This window comes from Oncorhynchus clarkii, chromosome 13, assembly GCF_045791955.1.
Source record: "Oncorhynchus clarkii lewisi isolate Uvic-CL-2024 chromosome 13, UVic_Ocla_1.0, whole genome shotgun sequence".
NCBI classification, from domain to species: Eukaryota; Metazoa; Chordata; class Actinopteri; order Salmoniformes; family Salmonidae; genus Oncorhynchus; species Oncorhynchus clarkii.
In genome coordinates, this window is record NC_092159.1 from 26,103,191 (window position 1) to 26,125,862 (window position 22,672).

The 22,672-nt window shown below is 43.8% G+C and overlaps 1 protein-coding gene across 1 annotated transcript in view; it reads left to right on the forward strand.

Moving 5' to 3' along the window:
• The window catches only part of LOC139424722 (nidogen-1-like), a 71,960-nt gene that overhangs the window by 38,048 nt on the left and 11,240 nt on the right, over positions 1–22,672 (forward strand). The window contains exons 13-16 of the mRNA XM_071176821.1: positions 12,005–12,133; positions 14,749–14,985; positions 15,435–15,607; positions 16,577–16,703. Of these exons, the coding sequence (XP_071032922.1) occupies positions 12,005–12,133; positions 14,749–14,985; positions 15,435–15,607; positions 16,577–16,703 (666 nt within the window). The remainder of the gene's footprint in view (positions 1–12,004; positions 12,134–14,748; positions 14,986–15,434; positions 15,608–16,576; positions 16,704–22,672) is intronic.

The following is a 22,672-nucleotide window of genomic DNA, read 5'->3' on the forward strand; positions in this document are numbered from 1 at the left end:
CAAAACAAAACTTACTGGGGATTTTGTTGGTCCCCACAAGGTCAAATGCTATTTCTAGGCGGTTTAGTGTTAAGGTTAGAATTAGTGTTGGGTTTAGAATTAGGGTTAGGCGTTAGAGTTAGGTTTACATGCTGACCAAACCACTCGCGCGCGTGTTGATTTTGTACCACCACACCAGACACGATCAGGACACGCAGGTTGAAATATAAAAACAAACTCTAAACTAATTATATTAATTTGGGGACAGGTCGAAAAGCATTAAACGTCTATGGCAATTTAGCTAGCTTGCTGTTGCTAGCTCATTTGTCCTGGGATATAAACATTGGGTTGTTATTTTACCTGAAATGCTCAACTCCGACAATTAATCCACAGATAAAACGGTAAACCAAATTAGTTTCTCGTCATCTCTCCTCTTTTCTTCAGGCTTCTTCTTCTTATTTTGGACTTAATATGGCGGTTGGCAACCAACTTCACAGTATTACTACAACCTCCCGGAGTGTGGACCTCAATTCACCTTTAAATCACCCATGTGGGTATACAGTATGCTCCTAAAAACCTATCAGGAGATGGGAGAGGCCAACTTGCTGCGTGATGATCGTCACAGATAGAACTGATTTCTATTGTAGCGCATGGCCAGACAGACGCTCGCTGACACCCGCGAGCAGTGTGGGTGCAATGGTTGAATAACATGCATATGTACATTTATTTTGCAACGTGTCTGGTCTGGTCAGCATGTTAGGGTTAGGGGTTAAGGAAAATAAGATTTTGAATGGGACTGAATTGTGTGTCCCCACAAGGTTAGTTGTACAAATGTGTGTGCGTGCTGTGTGTGTGTGTGCGTGCGTGTGCCTGGTGTTCTCTGAGGTTGAAGCACTTTTTAAAATCTTTACTAATGAAATGACTTAAATGATCTGAACTCACTCACAGCAACAATATTTATTTGTCATCAGGTGATATGTCTAGACTTTTTTTTACATGTTTTATTTATTTGTTATAATTCTTTTAGGGGGTAAATAATATTGCAGATTGTAGCTTCCGTCAACGTTATTGTCTGCTTCATTTCCAATTTTTTTGTAAATATATGTACAGTTAAAGTCGGAAGTTTACATACACCTTAGCCAAATACATTTAAACTCAGTTTTTCACAATTCCTGACATTTAATCCGAGTAAAAATTCCCTGTTTTTGGTCAGTTAGGATCACCACTTTATTTTAAGAATGTGAAATGTCAGAATAATAGTTGAAATAATTATTTCTTTCAGCTTTTATTTCTTTCATCACATTCCCAGTGGGTCCGAAGTTTACATACACTCAATTAGTATTTGGTAGCATTGCCATTAAATTGTTTAACATGGGTGAAACGTTTCGGGTACCCTTCCACAACCTTCCCACAATACGTTGGGTGAATTTTGGCCTATTCCTCCAGACAGAGCTGGTGTAACTGAGTCAGGTTTGTCGACCTCCTTGCTCGCACACACTTTTTCACTTCTACCCACAAATTTTCTATGGGATTGAGGTCAGGGCTTTGTGATGGCCACTCCAATACCTTGACTTTGTTGTCCTTAAGCCATTTTGCCACAACTTTGGACGTATGCTTGGGGTCATTGTCCATTTGAAAACCCATTTGTGACCAAGATTTAACTTCCTAACTAATGTCTTGAGATGTTGCTTCAATATATCCACGTATTTTTCCTCCTCATGATGTCAGCTATTTTGTGAAATGCACCAGTCCCTCCTGCAGCAAAGCACCCCCACACCATGATGCTGCCACCCCCGTGCTTCACGGTTGGGATGGTGTTCTTCGGCTTGCAAGCCTCCCCCTTTTTCCTCCAAACATAACGATGGTCATTATGGCCAAACAGTTCTTTTTTTGTTTCATCAGACCAGAGGACATTTCTCCAAAAAGTATGATCTTTGTCCCCATGTGCAGTTGCAAACCGTAGTCTGGCTTTTTTATGGCAGTTTTGGAGCAGTGGCTTCTTCCTTGCTGAGCGGCCTTTCAGGTTATGTCGATATAGGACTCGTTTTACTGTGGATATAGATACTTTTGTACCTGTTTCCTCCAGCATCTTCACAAGGTCCTTTGCTGTTGTTCTGGGATTGATTTGCACTTTTCGCACCAAAGTACGTTCATCTCTAGGAGACGGACATTGTCTCCTTCCTGATCGGTATGACGGCTGCGTGGTCCCATGGAACGTGGTAACCTCAGGCGTTTGGAAATTGCTCTCAAGGATGAACCAGACTTGTGGAGGTCTACAGTTTTTTCTGAGGTCTTGGCTGATTTCTTTAGATTGTCCCATGATGTCAAGCAAAGAGGAACTGAGTTTGAAAGGAGGCCTTGAAATACATCCACAGGTACACCTCCAATTGACTCAAATGATGTCAATTAGCTCAAATTATGTCAATTCGCTTTCAGAAGCTTCTAAAGCTATGTCTTCATTTTCGGGAATTTTCCAAGCTGTTTAAAGGCACAGTCAACTTAGTGCATGTAAATTTCTGACCCACTGGAATTGTGATACAGTGAATATAAGTGAAATAATCTGTCTGTAAATAATTGTTGGAAAAATTACTTGTGTCATGCATAAAGTAGTCCTAACCGTCCTAACCGACTTGTCAAACTATAGTTTGTTAACAAGAAATGTGTGGAGTGGTTGAAAAACGAGTTTTCATGACTCCAACCTAAGTGTATGTAAACTTCCAACTTCAACTGTATTTATACACATACATATAAATATACATATATATACACATACATATACATACATACATATACAGTACCATGCATTGTTTTTCTTTATTTTTTCTATCTTCTATATTGTAGAATAATAGTGAAGACATCAGAAAAATGAAATAACACAAATGGAATCGTGTAGTAACCAAAAAAGTGTTAAACAAATCAAAATACATTTTATATTTAAGATTCTTCAAAGTAGCCACCTTTTGCCTTGATGACAGTTTTGCACACTTTTGACATTCTCTCAACCAGCTTCATGAGATTGTCACCTGGAATGCATTTAAATTAACAGGTGTGCCTTGTTAAAAGTTAATTTGTGGAATTTCTTTCCTTCTTAATGCGTTTGAGCCAATCAATTGTGTTGTGACAAGGTCGGGTTGGTATTCAGAAGATAGCCCTATTTGGTAAAAGACCAAGTTCATATTATGGCAAGAACAGCACAAATAAGCAAAGAGAAATGACTGCCCATCATTACTTTAAGACATGAAGGTTAGTCAATGAGGACCGCCACAGGAAAGGAAGACCCAGAGTTACCTATGCTGCAGGGGATAAGTTCATGAATCAGGCCTTCATGGTCGAATTGCTATAAAGAAACCACTACCAAAGGTCACCAATAAGAAGAAGAAACCACTAGACCGGTGGAAATCTGTCCTTTGGTCTGATAAGTCCAAATTTGGGATATTTGGTTCCAACCGCTTTGTCTTTGTGAGACGCAGAGTAGGTGAAAGGATGATCTCTGCATGTGTGGTTCCCACCATGAAGCATGGAGGAGGAGGTGTGATGGTGTGGGGGTGCTTTGCTGGTAACAATGTTGGTGATGTATTTAGAATTCAAGGCACACTTAACCAGCATGGCTACCACAGCATTCTGTAGCAAAGCTAGTTGAGAGAATGCCAAGAGTGTGCAAAGCTGTCATCAAGGCAAATGTTACCCCACTCTTCCACCAAGGCACCTGCAAGTTCCTGGACATTTCTGGGGGGAATGGCCCTAGCCCTCACCCTCCGATCCAACAAGTCCCAGACATGCTCAATGGGATTGAGATTCGGGCTCTTCACTGGCCATGGCAGAACACTGACAATTCTGTATTGCAGGAAATCACGCACAGAACAAGCAGTATGGCTGGTGGCATTGTCATGCTGGAGGGTCATGTCAGGATGAGCCTGCAGGAAGGGTACCACATGAGGGAGGAGGATGTCTTCCCTGTAATGCACAGCGTTGAGATTGCCTGCAATGACAACAAGCTCAGTCCAATGATGCTGTGACACACCGCCCCAGACCGTGACGGACCATCCACCTCGAAATCGATCCCGCTTCAGAGTACAGGCCTTGGTGTAACGCTAATTCAGTCCAGCCTCTCTCAGCCTATTGCGGACAGTCTGAGCACTGATAGAGTGTGCGTTCCTGGTGTAACTCGGGCAGTTGTTGTTGCCATCCTGTACCTGTCCCGCAGGTGTGATGTTCAGATGTACCTGTGCAAGTGCTGTTACACGTGGTCTGCCACTGCGAGGACGATCAGCTGTCCGTCCTGTCTCCCTGTAGCGCTGTCTTAGGCATCTCACAGTACGGACATTGTAATTTATTACCCTGGCCACATCTGTAGTCCTCATGCCTCCTTGCAGCATGTCTAAGGCACGTTCAGGTGTAGAAGCACGGTGGCTAGGCGTCTTTCTTTTGGTGTTTTTCAGTCAGTATAAAGGCCTCTTTAGTGTCCTAATTTTTCATAACTGTGACCTTAATTGCCTACCGTCTGTAAGCTGTTCCACAGGTGCATGTTCATTAATTGTTTATGGTTCATTGAACAAGCATGGGAAACAGTGTTTAGAACACTATGTCAGTGTTCTGGCACAACCAGAAGAGGACTGGCCACCCCTCATAGCCTGGTTTCTTCCTAGGTTCTGGCCTTTCTAGGGAGTAATTCCTAGCCACCGTGCTTCTACACCTGCATTGCTTGCTGTTTGGGGTTTTATGCTGGGTTTCTGTACAGCACTTTGTGACATCAGCTGATGAAAGGAGGGCTTTCTAAATACATTTGATTGATTGATTTAAACCCTTTAAAATGAATGATTATTTTTTTAAATTAATGATTTATTTTTATTTTTAGGAATTAGCTTTGAAAGTCACGGTCCTGAAAGGGGTTAGAGGTTAGAAAAAGTATCTAGATCCTCTATGAGGCTGTGGAGTGATCCAAATTGTGGATTTTAAAGAAACCATGAATCATCAGCGTACAATGACACCTTTGTTTTTAAGCCCTGGATTTCTAACCCCTTGATATTATTGTTGGATCTGATTTTAACAGCTAACATTTCAATGGCAATAATAAATAGTTATGCCGATAGTAGACAAGTTTATTCCTCTTGACAGTTTAAAACTTTCTGAGATGTAGCCATTATTTACTATTTTACAGCTGGGGTTACATAACCTTAATCCTGTTTTATAAGAGATTCTCCAAAATTGAAATATTTTAGGCATTTATATATAAACTCCAATCGTACTTTATCAAATGCCTTTTCAAAGTCAGCTATGAATACCAGGCCTGGTTTCCCAGATATTTCATAGTGTTATATTGTTTCCAGTACTTGTCTTACATTATCTCCAATGTATCGTCCATGTAAAAAAAACTTTCTGATTAGGATTAATTATAATCCGACAATACCTTTTTAATTCTATGAGCTATGTATTTTGGCCAAGAATTTGCTTCACAACACTGAAGTGTAAGAGGCCTCCAATTTTTTAACTGGACTGGATCTTTATATTTACCACTTGGATCCTGTTTCAGTAATAATGAATCAGACCTTCTTATTTAGTGTCTGATAATCTACCATTTATATAGGAGTGGTTAAAACATGCTAAAAACAGTCCTCTGAGTATATAAAAAAAGGTTTGGTATACCTCCACTGGAATGCCATCCAACCCTGGAGTTTTCCCGGACTAAAACACTTGAATCAAAAAGTTCTTCCTCTGTAATTTGGCCTTCACGTGAGTTTTTCTGTACAGCTGTTAATTTTACATTATATATTTTTTTAAATCATACAATTAACTTTGGTTAGTAGAGATGTAGGAGACTGAAACTAAAACATATGCTTAAAGTACTTTACTTCCTCTTTCAAAATATTGTTTGGTGAGTCGTGGGTGACTCGGTCATTTGTAGCAAGTTTCAGTAAATTATTTTTGGTAGCATTTCTATGTTGAAGATTAAAAAAGAATTTGGTGAATTTTCCCCATATTCCATCCAGTTCGCTTTATTTTTTTAATAATATATTACACTAGATCTTTCTTGAATAAGTTCCTCCATTTATTTTTGTTTTTCCCAATAACTTATTATGAGCCTCCATGGTACAGTTTTTATTGCTATCTATCTGTACTGTTAGTCCTTCCATTTCCTTTGTTAATATGGACTCTTTTGACCTACATTTATTTTGTTATAGAGATGAGTACTGAATTGCATGGCCTCTATAGGCACATTTAAAAGTGTGCCACACAATAAGGGAATTAGCAGTACCTCCAGGTGAATTCTGAGGGTTTACATACACTTGTGTTGGAGTCATTAAAACTCATTTTTCAACCACTCCACAAATTTCTTGTTAACAAACTATAGCTTTGGCAAGTCGGTTAGGACATCTCCTTTGTGCATGGCACAAGTCATTTTTCCAACAATTGTTTCCAGACAGGTTATTTCACTTATAATTCACTGTATCAGAATTCCTGTGGTTCAGAAGTTTACATGCACTAAGTTGACTGTGCCATTAAACAGCTTGGAAAATTCCAGAAAATAATGTCATGGCTTTAGAAGCTTCTGATAGTCTAATTGACATCATTTGAGTCAATTGGAGGTGTACCTGTGGATGTATTTCAAGTCCTACCTTGAAACCCAGTGCCTCTTTGCTTGACATCATGGGGAAATCTAAAGAAATCAGCCAAGACCTCAAAAAAATTGTAGACCTCCACAAGTCTGGTTCATCCTTGGGAGCAGTTTCCAAACACCTGAAGGTACCACATTCATCTGTACAAGCAATAGTACGCAAGTATTAGGAAGGAGACGCGTTCTGTCTCCTAGAGATGAATGTACTTTGGTGCAAAAAAGTGCAAATCAATCCCAGAACAACAGCAAAGGACCTTGTGAAGATGCTGGAGGAAACAGGTGCAAAAGTATCTATCCACAGTAAAACGAGTCCTATATCGACATAACCTGAAAGGCAAGGAAGAAGCCACTGCTCCAAAACCGCCATAAAAAGCCAGACTACGGTTTGCAACTGCACATGGGGACAAAGATCGTAGTTTTTGGAGAATTGTCCTCTGGTCTAATGAAACAGAAATAGAACTGTTTGGCCATAATGACCATCATTATGTTTGGAGGAAAAAGGGGGATGCTTGCAGGCCGAAGAACACCATCCCAACCGCGAAGCACGGGGGTGGCAGCATCATGTTGTGGGGGTGCTTTGCTGCAGAAGGGGCGCATTTCACAAAATAGATGGCTCCATGAGGAAGGAAAATTATGTGGATATATTGAAGAAACATCTCAAGACATCAGTCAGGAAGTTAAAGCTTTCTCGCAAATGGGTCTTCCAAATGGACAATGACCCCAAGCATACTTCCAAAGTTGTGGCAAAATGGCTTAAGGACAACAAAGTCAAGGTATTGGAGTGGCCATCACAAAGCCCTGACCTCAATCCTATAGAAATGTGTGGGCTGAACTGAAAAAGCTTGTGCGAGCAAGGAGGCCTTTACAAACCTGACTCAGTTTAACCAGCTCTGTCAGATTCACCCAACTTATTGTGGGAAGCTTGTGGAAGGCTACCCGAAACATTTGACCCAAGTTAAACAATTTAAAGGCAACGCTACCAAATACTAATTGAGTGTATGTAAACTTTATTCATTGTTCTGTCCTAGTTAAAAACAAGTTATCATCCAATAGGGTTTGATAAAATTACCAATATCCTCGCTCATGTGTGAATTCTGTAAGTAATATACAGTATAAGTCAATTATTTGATGGTCCGACCGCATTCTGTCCCCTAACAACACATTTTAAACGTTTGGTGCCAGAGAGAATGACATAAGAATGTAGTCAAGACGACTAGCTTCATTGAGCCTCCGCCATGTATATATCACTAGGTCAGGACATTTAAGCCTCCATATATCCACGAGTTCCAATATTTCCATGACATTTGTGATTTCCTTATGTGCATGCAGGTGATAGTTTGTAGTGGGATTTCCTTTATGGTCCATAGAGGTATTTAAATCCGTATTATTATCTCTCGCCATAATAATAGTCTCATATTGCTTGTAGAGTTGATAAATCATTATATATATTTTCAAAGAGCGTGGATCATCAATATTTGGACCATGTAGGTTAATAAGCCATATCTGTTTATGGTCAAATAACATATTTAAAATCATCCATCTATCTGTTTGGACAATTTACATATTTTAGATCAAAATGACTGTAAATGAATTTCATCACCCCTTTTGAATTACTTTGCCCATGGGAGAAATACATTTCGCCCCCCAGTCCTTTTTCCACACAACTTCATCTGAAATTGTTGAATGAGTTTCCTGTAAAAAAAATATACACTGCTCTAAAAAATAAAGGGAACATTAAAATAACACATCCTAGATCTGAATGAATGAAATAATCTTATTAAATACTTTTTTCTTTACATAGTTGAATGTGCTGACAACAAAATCACACAAAAATTATCAATGGAAATCAAATTGATCAACCCATGGAGGTCTGGATTTGGAGTCACACTCAAAATTAAAGTGGAAAACTACACTACAGGCTGATCCAACTTTGATGTAATGTCCTTAAAACAAGTCAAAATGAGGCTCAGTAGTGTGTGTGGCCTCCACGTGCCTGTATGACATCCCTACAACGCCTGGGCATGCTCCTGATGAGGTGGCGGATGGTCTCCTGAGGGATCTCCTCCCAGACCTGGACTAAAGCATCCGCCAACTCCTGGACAGTCTGTGATGCAACGTGGCATTGGTGGATGGAGCGAGACATTTGATTTTACCTTTATTTAACCAGGCAAGTCAGTTAAGAACAAATTCTTATTTTCAATGACGGCCTGGGAACAGGTTAACTGCCTGTTCGGGGGCAGAACGACAGATTTGTACCTTGTCAGCTCGGGGGTTTGAACTTGCAACCTTCCAGTTGCTAGTCCAATGCTCTAACCACGAGACTACCCTGCCGCCCCATGATGTCCCAGATGTGCTCAATTGGATTCAGTCCTGGGGAACGGGCGGGCCAGTCAATGCCATCAATGCCTTCCTCTTGCAGGAACTGCTGACACACTCCAGCCACATGAGGTCTAGCATTGAACCCAGGGCCAACCGCACCAGCATATGGTCTCACAAGGGGTCTGAGGATCTCATCTCGGTACCTAATGGCAGTCAGGCTACCTCTGTCGAGCACATGGAGGGCTGTGCGGCCCCCCAAAGAAATCCACCCCACACCATGATTGACCCACCGCCAAACCGGTCATGCTGGAGGATGTTGCAGGCAGCAGAACGTTCTCCACGGCGTCTCCAGACTCTGTCATGTCTATCACGTGCTCATTGTGAACCTGCTTTCATCTGTGATGAGCACAGGGCGCCAGTGGCAAATTTGTCAATCTTGGTGTTCTCTGGCAAATGCCAAACGTCCTGCACGGTGTTGGGCTGTAAGCACAACCCCCACCTGTTGTCGTCGGGCCCTCATACCACCCTCATGGAGTCTGTTTCTGACCGTTTGAGCAGATTTGTGGCCTGCTGGAGGTCATTTTGCAGGGCTCTGGCAGTGCTCCTCCTGCTCCTCCTTGCACAAAGGCGGAGGTAGCGGTCCTGCTGCTGGGTTGTTGCCCTCCTACGGCCTCCTCCACATTTCCTGATGTACTGGCCTTTCTCTTGGTAGCGCCTCCATGCTCTGGACACTACGCTGACAGACACAGCAAACCTTCTTGCCACAGCTCGCATTGATGTGCCATCCTGGATGAGCTGCACCAGCTGAGCCACTTGTGTGGGTTGTAGACTCCGTCTCATGCTACCACTAGAGTGAAAGCACCGCCAGCATTCAAAAGTGACCAAAACATCAGCCAGGAAGCATAGGAACTGAGAAGTGGCCTGGTCACCACCTGCAGAACCACTCCTTTATTGGGGGTGTCTTGCTAAATGCCTATAATTTCCACCTGTTGTCTATTCCATTTGCACAACAGCATGTGAAATGTATTGTCAATCAGTGTTGCTTCCTAAGTGGACAGTTTGATTTCACAGAAGTGTGATTGACTTGGAGTTACATTGTGTTGTTTAAGTGTTCCCTTTATTTTTTTGAGCAGTGTATATTATATTACTTCTCTTTTTTCGCCAGGTAAATACTGATGATCTTTTCTCATTATCTACTAAGCCATTACAATTATATCTGGCTATACGTTTTTCACCATTTACCATAGTGAGATGCAAGTTTCAAATCTATTTATCATAATATATGTTTGTAAACTCACCATTGAAAAGTAACATGATGATTGAGTGTCCATATATACCATGATATTTGCATTGCTACTAAGTAAACCTCCAATTGTTCCCCACTATTCCCACCCGCTAAAACCCCTCCCCATCCCAAGGTGGGTTGTCATCTCAATGATCGGCAGACCACCCCTGACCCCCTGGATCCCATGGTCCTGGAGAGACCGGGACCCATCCTTGGAAAAGAGCACACAGTGCCACCCACAGAACAGAAACAGATCAACCGCCAAAAGCATTTCCATTGCCCTCACCTCAATTTGCATTATATATTGCTATTAAAATATAAAAATCCAGCATATCTTAATTTCCATAATTAACAAATAACATGCGTAATAATGTAGGAAGTTCATGCAAAGGATTGTTACCTATAACCAGGATTGTTACCTATAACCAGGATTGTTACCTATAACCAGGATTGCCATTACAAAAATGTCATTTTTGGGAAGCAATTATTATTTTAGCAAACCATTATTGTGATTAATCTTATATTGTCCCTTACATCATTACCCCCTAGCAACAGATGGACACACACACACACACACACACACACACACACACACACACACACACACGCACACTCACTCACTCACTCACTAAACCCCTTTCCCCCACAAACAACCATAAGCTCAGATGCTCAACAGTTGTTCCTTCCCTGATCCCAACTCAAGAAAGGACATGATTTACGAACGCATATACAGTTGCAGCTGTTTGAGAAGGCATGCAAAATTGAGCAAAAAGGGGAGATTTGATTAACCATTGTCAAGTCCTAGGTGATGGAGATCAGATACACCCCCTTCCCCTGAAACACACACACGGTGGTCCACCAAACCTTTGATTATTTTGTGCTACCAGGGCCACAATAATATGTCCCTTCTCTGATTGTCTGAGTATGACCCCCCTCCCCATTGGTTACTTCAGATATGTCTAGACTTGCCTTTGTAGAACTTGTCTAGTTACTAGGCCGTATTCGAATAGTGTACTTTACTGTCCAACATGACAAATAAAGTTGTCTTTTGCCTTTCTCAGAACCCCCTCAGACACCACAGAAACACACAAACCCTTCAGCTTAAAAAAAAACAGACCATGTCTTCTCTCTAAACTCTCCACTGGGTCTCTCTAGATTGAACCCTCTGAGTCCTTCTCGTTGTAATGCACCCACACGGAGGCCCCTGCGAGAGGAAATGTGTGCACCTGGACAGGAAATGCAAACACAACCCGGCCCTACAGCTGGGGAGCTCGTTGGTCATGCGTTTTATTCATCCATCCATCCCTGTATTTCTTATCTTCCCTCGTCCACTGTGACTTGGCCCGCCACCAAACGAAAGCTGTAGGAATTTCCATATGTGCTTGTAGAATTTGGAGAACTCCTTTTTCATTGGTTGGCCTCAGAGATATACTTCAGAGGTCGGGGTAGTGAGCTGGGTGTGTTACATCCAAGTTGTATCCAAAGAATGGTCTCTTTGTCCCTATCAAACACTAAACTTCACAATGTGTTTTTATTATTGAAATAATGATGTTTCTTTCCCTATATAACACAGGATGTGACATGTCATGAATGTATGTTTCAGATTTAGATACTTTTTAAAGGTGTAGTGCAATACCAATACATATGAATGTGTATTTTTTTGTATATTTCCATTGCAGGATTTCATATTCACATTCCTATTGACTGTATATTTCAGCTATATATTTAAATATGTTGATACCTTATTTTCAGTTGAACTTAGCATCTGTGTCCCTATTGTTTCTCATTGACTGTTGTTTCACACACAGACATTGACGAGTGTGAGCAAGGTCGCTGTCACCGGGACGCCGTCTGTTATAACTCTCAGGGCTCCTTCACCTGTCAGTGCCGCCCTGGTTTCCATGGTGACGGCTTCCAGTGTACTCCTGGCTCCCCGGGTAGGTAACCCCTGTGCTTTTTAGTGTAAATAAATCACATTTTCAAACCCCAAGTTGTATAAGAGGAGTTCTTCTTCATTTGGAACCAAACAGAAGTTTGATCCCTGGTCAAGTCATACCAACAACTCTAAAAATGGGTGAATCTGCAGTTCAAAACAATAACAAAGTTGACACCCGGCAAGTGTTTTGGTAAATAGCTCAGGGATGGGACTGGAGAAATGTAACCATTCTCAAATGTATAGATGGAGCTATGGATGCAAGAACTGACCTTCTATGACATCAAAATGATAGTTTTACCCATGTTTTAAAGATATACATTGTTTGTTTACAATTACAATGTTTTAAAAACATTGGAGTAAAATAAGCTTATATCTTGGGTTCTGATGGGGTACGGCAGTTGAAATAAATTCATGAGACATTTACAAGTTGTGATGTGCAGATTGGCTCTTTAAGGAAATGGACAGGGTGTGTACATTAAGCTGCCTCATGCTGCAGAAACAGGATATAGGCTCCTACCCTATGGGCCATTTTGTCTCAGACAAGGCTACTGATACTTATAAGTTAAACAGCAGCCAGAGGCAGTGTAGTCTAAAATGCGCAAGGGAAGGCAAGATGCATGCATTCAGAAAGAACCTCTAAATGATATGGCTATGTCCCGGAAGTATGTAAATACTGTACATTCAATGGGTATAGTTTGAGCTCTGATCAGCCATCTTCTTCCCCTCAAAATGTTAGGATTCGCCTTAGTTATACTTCTTCTGTCTTAGTGCCAACAGTTGGAACATGTGAAGCTCCTAACTGTATAGTTTGGTTTAGAGGGAGAGGGAGGGGGAGAGTCCAGGCGGCGGAGCGAGACAGATTTGTCATCAAAGGAAAGCATAATACACCAGAGATGAACTGTTTATATTGAACGTCAACACAAGCCATAGTGGACTTAACAGTATATACAGTGCATTTCAACTAATGGAGGTCTGTTCGCTAAGTTAGTGTTGTGTCATCGCCTGGCACCAATAGAAAGTGATTTAATCATGGAACGCTCCCAGCATGGTAGAACGTGGATTGAGGCGAAGGCCGGAACAGAGTGTACTTCCATAAGACTGATATAGGATTCTATGAGACTGCGTGCTAAAATATGGAACTGTTAGGGGGAGGGAGGATGGATGAAGGGTGTGTGCGTATTCGTTTGCTTCGGGATTCTGAAACTCACTCTGAACTAAGTGTCTGTTGGTTTCTGGTGTGCCTTGACCACATGTCACCCTCTTCCCTCCCCCCTTTGAATGACATTTAAAGGTTGCCATTTGACACTGTGCAGCCTTCCTGTGCGGGGATGGGTATAACAACACACAGATGTTACGTAGGGAGGATACAGGAATGGAAAGGGAGGTTGGTGTTGATACAATCAAGGTTGGTGTTGATAGATAACATACAATCCCCACCGAGAAAGACCAACATAGCTACTCATTCTCCATGCAATTAGGGCCAAAGGCCTGGAACATGTCACATGGATGTGCTGGAATAGAGCCACACTCCTGAATACAGACTCCTGGGTTGCGTCCCTAATAGCCTATATATTGCACTACTTTTGCCCAGGGTCAATAGTCCAATTTAGTTGAACATAAAGATAAAGATGCCCTGGAGTTACAACCAGGAATTTAAACATTTAATAAACAACAACAACTGAAGTAATAGGAAAAAGTATCACTTGCCCCCTACTGACCAATACATTTTCTTTTTGATTCAACTCACCACTGTATGTTTGGGAATTTAGGGTATGTGTATTCAAGTGTTCCATTATTTTTCTATAGGCTGCAGCTTTCACGTCATGTACCTTGGGTTGTTTGCGAGTTGGCATCTTTCTCAGCTGTTGCCTCTTTGTTCAAGTCCAATCCAGGTGTCAACTGCATGTATGTACTCCACCACGCTAATTATAGCCTCCACAGTTTTGTCATATTTTGTACAACCCGTCTGAAAAGGGGGCATCATTTTGTCCTCCTTTGTCTGAACTTGTACTTGTAGTATACACTGTAGCATCTGGACCCTGTGAGAGTTGTCCTGGTTGTCTTCCTCGCATCTCGACAGTTGACGACCATCTGACAAAGACTGCGTTGATCTTTGCCTCCTCAGAGACAACCGTTCCCATCGTTGACTAGCTGTCTTTTTTTTGGTGGCTTTTGTTGATTGCTGCGGCCAGACGTTGTGCAAAGCGAAGATTGTATGTTGCGGCTGTTTGAGATTGTTATGACTAGTCTGTGGTTAACCGGACAGATACCCTGGGGATAAGTCTTTCAGCGAGACACTACATTCCAGATGTCACCGTGTCCCCTATGTCTGATTTACGTGACTGCAAAAATGATTCTACATTTAAATCATGTGCTCATCGGCTCTCTCCTTATTCCATGTTATCCACATTAGCAGTGGGCAAGTATCTTTAGTTTTGAACTGCCGTGTGCGATGTCATACGGAGATTATATTAAAACCAAAGCTATACAGCGCTTTAAAAAGAAAGAGCAATTTCTTAGAAACCTTAGAAAGACATGTAGGATCATTTTTATTTGCTTAATTTCCTCTATTTCTTTTGTTACTTCTCTTGTGTCATCTTTCTGTTTTTATTCCAGAGCATGATAAGACGCAGTGCGAGCGAGACAGAGAAAGCATCCAGGTCTCCTCCAACACAGGCTCGTTTTCCTTCTTCCGCCCACGCCCCGCCGTCAGTCAGTACGTTCCTACCTGCGACCAGCATGGTGCCTACGAGCCCACCCAGTGCCACGGTAGCATTGGGCAGTGCTGGTGTGTGGACGGCAATGGTCAGGAGATCCCCAACACTAGAACTGGTCCCGGCCAAAGACCTTTGTGTGAGTGACTGCCTCAAAAGACGGAGGGGGCGATTGATCATCCTTGGCTTGTACCTTTAATATTCATATTCAACATATTCATGCACTCATAGCACTCATGTCTATTCCATTACACTCAACATTTGCACCCGCATGCTAAATAAAAATACATTAGGAACCCACTGGGCACATACTAGTTGAATTAACATTGTTTCCACGTCATTTCAACAAAAAAGTTATATGTGATGACATTAAATCAATGTGAAAAACTGATTGGATTTGCAAAAAGTAATCAAAAGTAAAGTAACTTTTAACCTAAATTCAATGGCATGGTTGAACGTTTTGTTGATTTCACATTTAATTTAGGTTAGTTGAAAACTCAATCATATGCAAATCAAAACTAGACATTGATAGGACGTCTGTGCCCAGTGGGAAATGACAATGTAACTTCAGTTGTCCTTCCTTGACAGGTATTGACCGGGGAGTTATTCCTCCCCCGATCGGACCCACCACCAGGCCGGATGTCTCTCCTGTGGCCCCAGGGACCCACCTGCTCTTTGCCCAGAGCGGGAAGATCGAGCAAATCCCCCTGGATGGATACAGATTGAACAAAGGGGAGGCCAAAGCCCTGCTGCACCTGCCTGTGAGGCTCCACATTGACGCACCTCAACTCACCTCACATTATCTGACAGCCAGTCAGTTTGTTAGTCAGTCATTCAGTCAAGCACTGCACATCACTTGCTACAAGCACTGTGGGAAGTTACTTATTGACTCACAAATTTTAACTCACTCACTCACTCTCTTCTCGAGTGAGTGATTCACTCTGTCAGTAACTCACTCCTCTGTAAGCCCTGGCCTACCACGCCTTGTCAAGATGGCCGCTCACCAGATGGCCAGAGCTGTCTTCTAAGACCCCCAGTCTTAGGTTGAATGAAAAGAGGTTTCCTTCAACGCATGTCAGATGTTTCCTTTAGCCGGACTGAGAGTGCGTTGATGGGTGTCGTGGGTCCACGTACCCACTCTCTGGAATGTCCCAAATGCCACTTGAACAATCTCCTGATTGTGTGAGTCGGCCATCCATACTCGTCCTCAGGCTTTTCTTCTTTCTTCTCACTAGCGTGGAATGGTCTGGCAGAACAGAGGGATTCCCCATAAATGCTTCAATTGTTTGGCTAACCACATTCTGCCATTTTGAAATGTAATGTAACATTGTGTATTTCTTATGTCATTTGGTTGAACCCCATCTGAAATGAGTGGGGCGAGATATTAACACTATTAAAGTAATTCCTGTTCTGCTTGCAACATAAATTTGACAATCTTGATAAAAAAAAACATTTATAACATTACTGCAATGTTCTCTTGGTGTAAACAGGGGCTCCACTGAGTGTGTGTGTGACATCCTATATTCGGACGCTAGAATGGTTTCCAATTAGCAGTTAAGAAGGGAAAACACAAGGATTTTTTTTTGTTGTACCAGGCCAGCTACACACTACTATGGTGCCAAGTGTATTGGATAATTGGTCTATTCAATGTGTCAATGTGTTTTGTATCTGTCCCGATCTAAATAAACCATAAATCAATAAAACCCTCTGTCTCTATGTGTTGCTCCCAGGACAGAGTGGCGATCGCTGTGGCCTACGACTGTGTGGAGAAGATGGTGTACTGGACAGACATCACAGGGCCCTCCATCAGCAAGGCCAGCCTAGAGGGAGGAGACACCATCTCTCTTGTCACAACAGGTGAGCAGTACACAGGTCTCAGGCCAGTCTGGACGGCAGAGACACCATTTCTCTCGTCACAACCGCTTTAGTACACAGGTCTCAGGCCAGTCTGGAGGGAGGAGACACAATCTCTCTCGTCACAACAGGTGAGCGGTACACTGGTCTGAGATCAGCTCAAACCTAGCTAGCCTGGTCCATGAAACGCATCAAGAATGATAGTTAACTTTTCATTTATCATGTTTTATTTCTCATGGATTTCTCATAATTGACTTATGTGTGCCTTTATAAAGGCTTATTCATGAAATATAGTATAATGTGTAAACAAAAAACAAAAGTTCCATCAATTTCATCTTTTGACATGTGTGAAACAACACGGACAAATGACGGATTGTGATCCATTGTCTTGGTAATCTTTCAATGTACTGTCACGAACGTCGTACTGAGGAGACCAAAGCGCAGCGTGATGTGAATACATCCTTTTAATGATAGATGAAAAAAAACACGAAGTACACTAAACAAACAAAATATCAAAACGACTGTGACCGCTATAAACACTGAGTGCAAACATGCAACTTCACATAGACATAGATAATAACCCACAAAATACCCGAAGAAGATGGCTGCCTAAATATGGTTCCCAAACAGACAACGATAAACACCTGCCTCTAATTGAGAACCAATCTAGGCAACCAACATATATAAACACCTAGATGGTAAACAACCCCATAAACCTACAAAACCCCTAGACAGTACAAAACCACATACATCACCATTGTCACACCCTGACCTAACCAAAACAATAAAGAAAACAAAGAATACTCAGGTCAGGGTGTGACAGTACCCTCCCACAAAGGTGCGGACTCTGGACGCAAAACCTAATCTAAAGGGGAGGGTCCGGGTGGGCCTTTTTCACGGCGGCGGCTCGGGTGCAGGACGTGGACCCCGCTTTACCTCAGTCTTGGCCCACAGCGGGCCCCGGACTGAAGATCATCGTAGAGGGCGTCACTGGACTGTAAAGCGGCTCTGGCAGCTCCGGACAGGAGGGATATTCCAGCATCGCCGGCGTGACAGGCGGCATCGGCAGCTCCTGGCTGGCTGACGGCTCTGGCGGCTCATGGCTGGCTGACGGCTCTGGCGGCTCCTGGCTGGCTGACGGCTCTGGCGGCTCTCCTGGCTGGCTGATGGCTCCTGGCTGGCTGACGGCTCTGGCGGCTCCGGACAGGAGGGGGGAGACTCTGGCGGCTCAGGACAGGAGGGGGGAGACTCTGGCGGCTCAGGACAGGAGGGATACTCTGGCGGCTCAGGACAGGAGGGAGACTCTGGCGGCTCAGGACAGGAGGGAGACTCTGGCGGCTCAGGACTGGAGGGAGACTCTGGCGGATCCGGACAGGAGGGAGACTCTGGCGGCTCAGGACAGGAGGGAGACTCTGGCGGCTCAGGACAGGAGGGAGACTCTGGCGGCTCAGGACAGGAGGGAGACTCTGGCGGCTCAGGACAGGAGGGAGACTCTGGCGGCTCAGCACTGGAGGGAGACTCTGGCTGATCCGGACTGGAGGGAGACTCTGGCGGATCCGGACTGGAAGGAGACTCTGGAGGATCCGGACTGGAGGGAGACTCTGGCGGATCCGGACTGGAGGGAGACTCTGGCGGATCCGGACTGGAGGGAGACTCTGGCGGATCCGGACTGCGACCCGTCGTGGTAGGTTCCGGACTGTGACCTGACATAGGAGGTTCCGATCTGCGGCCCGTCGTAGGGGATTCCGGTCTGTAGACTGTTGCCGGACGCTCTGGACTGGGTACTGTAGCCGGACGGTCTGGACTGGGTACTGTAGCCGGACGCTCTGGGCTGGGTACTGTTGCCGAATGCTCTGGACTGGGTACTGTTGCCGGACGCTCTAGACTGGCGAGGCGCACTGTAGGCCTGATGCGTGGTGCCGGCACTGGTGGTTCTGGGCCGAGGACACGCACCTCAGGGCGAGTGCGGGGAGGAGGAACAGGGCGTACTGGACTGCCGAGGCGCACTATAGGCCTGGTGCGTGGTGCCGGCACTGGTGGTACCGGGCTGGAGACACGCACCTCGGGGCAAGTGCGGGGAGAAGGAACAGGGCGTACTGGACTGCCGAGGCGCACTATAGGCCTGGTGCGTGGTGCCGGCACTGGTGGTACCGGGCTGGAGACACGCACCTCGGGGTGAGTGCGGGGAGAAGGAACAGGGCGTACTGGACTGCCGAGTAGCACTATAGACCTGGTGTGTGGTGCCGGCACTGGAGGTACCGGGCTGGGGACACGCACCTCAGGGCGAGTGCAAGGAGCAGGAACAGGGAGTAATGGACCCTGGAGGCGCACTGGTGGCCTGGTGCGTGGTGCCCCTCACTGGTGGTACCGGGCTGGAGACACGCACCTCAGGGCGAGTGCGAGGAGGAGGAACAGGAGGTACTGGGCTGTGGAGGCGTACTGGACGTCTGGAGTGTAAAGCTGACACAACCCGTCCTGGCTGGATGCTCATTCTAGCCCGGCCAATGCAAGGAGCTGGAATATAGCGCACCGAGCTAAAGATGCGCACTGGAAAAACTGTGCGCATCTCTGCATAACACGGTGCCTGACCAGTTACACGCTCCCCACAGTAAGCACGAGGAGTTGGCTCAGGTCTCCTACTTGACTTAGCCAATCTCCTCGTGTGCTCCCCAAAAAAACATTTATTGGGGCTGCCTCCCGGGCTTCTGTGCTAGCCGTGTACCCTTATATCTTCGCCGTTCCTCCATTCTCCTGTATCCCTCCTCGCACTGTTCCAAAGAATCCCATGCAGGCTCTGGCACTCTCCCTGGATCGATCGACCAACTCTCAATATCCTCCCAGGTTGTTACCCATTCGTCCTTCTCCCGGGTCCATTTCTCCATTAAGCGCTGTTCCTCCCAATCACGCTGCTTGGTCTTTTTAAGGCAGGTTATTCTGTCACGTTCGTCGTAGTGAGGAGACCAAAGCGCAGCGTGATGTGAATACATCTTCTATTTATTAATGAAGACGAACACTAAACAAACTATACAAAATAACAAAACGACCGTGAAGCTATCTTACAAAAGTGCAGACACAGGCAACTAGACATAGATAATAACCCACAAAAAACCCAAAGAAGATGGCTGCCTAAATATGGTTCCCAATAAGAGACAACGATAAACACCTGCCTCTATTTGAGAACCAATCTAGGCAACCATAGACATATATTAACACCTAGATGGTAAACAACCCCATAAACCTACAAAACCCCTAGACAGTACAAAAACCACATACATCACCCATGTCACACCCTGACCTAACCAAAACAATAAAGAAAACAAAGAATACTCAGGTCAGGGCGTGACATGTACACTATATATCCAAAAGTATGTGGGCACCAATTCAAATTAGTGGATTTGGCAATTTCAGCCACACCCGTTGCTGACAGGTGTATAAAATTGGGCACACGGCCATGCAATCTCCATAGACAAACATTGCCAGTAGAATGGCATTACTGAAGAGCTAAGTGACTTAATGTGGCACCGTCATAGGAATCCACCTTTCCAACAGTGGTGGAAAAAGTACCCAACTATCATACTTGAGTAAAGGTAAAGATACCTTAATAGAAAATGACTCAAGTAAAAGTAAAAGTCACCCAGTAAAATTCGAGTAAAAGTATAAAAGTATTTGGTTTAAAATATACTTAAGTATCAAAAGTAGAAGTATAAATTATTTCAAATTCCTTATATTGAGTAAACCAGATGGCACCATTTTCTTGTTTTTTTAATTTACAGAAAGCCACAGACACACTCCAACATTCAGACATAATTTACAAACGAAGCACGTTGGTTCAGTGTGTCCGCCAGATAAGAGGCAGTAGGGATGACCAGGGACGTTCGGTTGATAAGTGCGTGAATTTGACTATTTTCCTGTCCTGCTAAGCATTCAAAATGTAACAAGTACTTTTGGGTGTCAAGGAAAATGTATGGAGTAAAAAGTATAATATTTTCTTAAGGAATGTAGTAAAGTAAAAGTAGTCAAAAATATACATAGTAAAGTACAGATACCCCAAAAAATGACTTAAGTAGTACTTTAAATTATTTTTCCTTAAGTACTTTACACCACTGCTTTCCAACAAGTGAGTCAAATGTCTGCCCTGCTAGAGCTGCCCCGGTCAGGCAGTCTGGCAGTCCTGATGGACAAATACCCGCCTGAATGCATAGTGCCAACTGTAAAGTTTGGTGGAGGAGGAATGATGGTCTGGGGCTGTTTTTCATGGTTCAGGCTAGGCCTCTTAGTTCCAGCAGCTGCATACAACAGCATACAATGACATGCTAGACGATTCTGTGCTTCCAACGTTGTGGCAAAGTTTGGGGAAGGCCCTTTCCTGTTTCAGCATGACAATGCCCCCATGCACAGAGAATGGTGCTAGTAAATCTAAATGCTAGGATAACCAAGTGCATGCTCTTCAACTGCCCACACCCTCCCGCCTGACTAGCATAACTACTCTGGACGGTTCTGACCTAGAATATGTGGACAACTACAAATACCTAAGGTGTCTGGTTAGACTGTAAACTCTCCTTCCAGACTCACATTAAACATCTCCAATCCAAAAATAAATCTAGAATCATCTTCCTATTTCGCAACAAAGCCTCCTTCACTCATGCTGCCAAACATACCCTTGTAAAACTGACTATCCTACCGATCCTTGACTTCGGCGATGTCATTTACAAAATAGCCCCCAACACTCAACTCTGCAAACTGGATGCAGTCTATCACAGTGCCATCTGTTTTGTCACCAAAGCCCCATATACTACCCACCACTGCGACCTGTACGCTCTCGTTGGCTGGCCCTCGCTTCATATCCGTCACCAAACTCACTGGCTCCAGGTCATCTATAAGTCTTTGCTAGGTAAAGCCCCGTCTTATCTCAGCTCACTGGTCACCATAGCAACACCCACCCGTAGCATGCGCTCCAGCAGGTATATTGCACTGGTCATCCCCAAAGCCAACACTTCCTTTGGCCACCTTTCCTTACAGTTCTCTGCTGACTGGAACGAATTGCAAAAATATCTGAAGCTGGAGTCTTATATCTCCCTCTCTAACTTTAAGCATCAGCTGCCTGAGCAGTTTACCGATCACTGTACCTGTACAAAGCCAATCTGTAAATAGCACACCCGACTACCTCATCCCCATATTATTACTTACCCTCTTGCTCTTTTGCACCACAGTATCTCTACTTGCATAGCATCATCTGCACATCTATCACTCCAGTATTAATGCTAAATTGTAATTATTTTTGCCTCTAGGGCCTATTTATTGCCTACCTCCCTACTCTTCTACATTTGCACACACTGTACATAGATTTTTCTTTTATTTTGTGTTATCGACTGTATGTTTATTTATATGTAACTCTGTGTTGTTTTTGTCGCACTACTTTGCTTTATCTTGGCCAGGTCGCAGTTGTAAATGAGAACTTGTTCACAACTGGCATACCTGGTTAAATAAAGGTGAAAAAAAGGTCCATACTGAAATTAATTTTTGAGATTGGTGTGGAAGAACTTGACTGGCCTGCACAGAGCCCTGAACTCAACCCCATCGAATGGCTTTGGGATGAATTGGAACGCCAACCAGCTCTAATCACCCAACATCAGTGCCCGACCTCACTAATTCTCTTGTGGCTGAACGGAAGCAAGCAATGTTCCAAAATCTAGTGGAAAGCCTTCCCAGAACAGTGGAGTCTTTTAAAGCAGCAATGGGGGCACCAACGCCATATTAATGTCCATGATTTTGGAATGAGATGTTCGATGAGCATACTTTTGGTCATGTAGTGTATAACTCCCAGGGATGGAAATAAACATAACCTAAGGATAGTATTTTTCATATCGGGCTTGTAGAAAATGTGCCCAACTAGCTCGCTGGCTCATGATTTTCTTCTTCTTAAATGTCCCACAGATTTTGGACCCGGGCTTGTAGGAATTGCGGTCTATTCG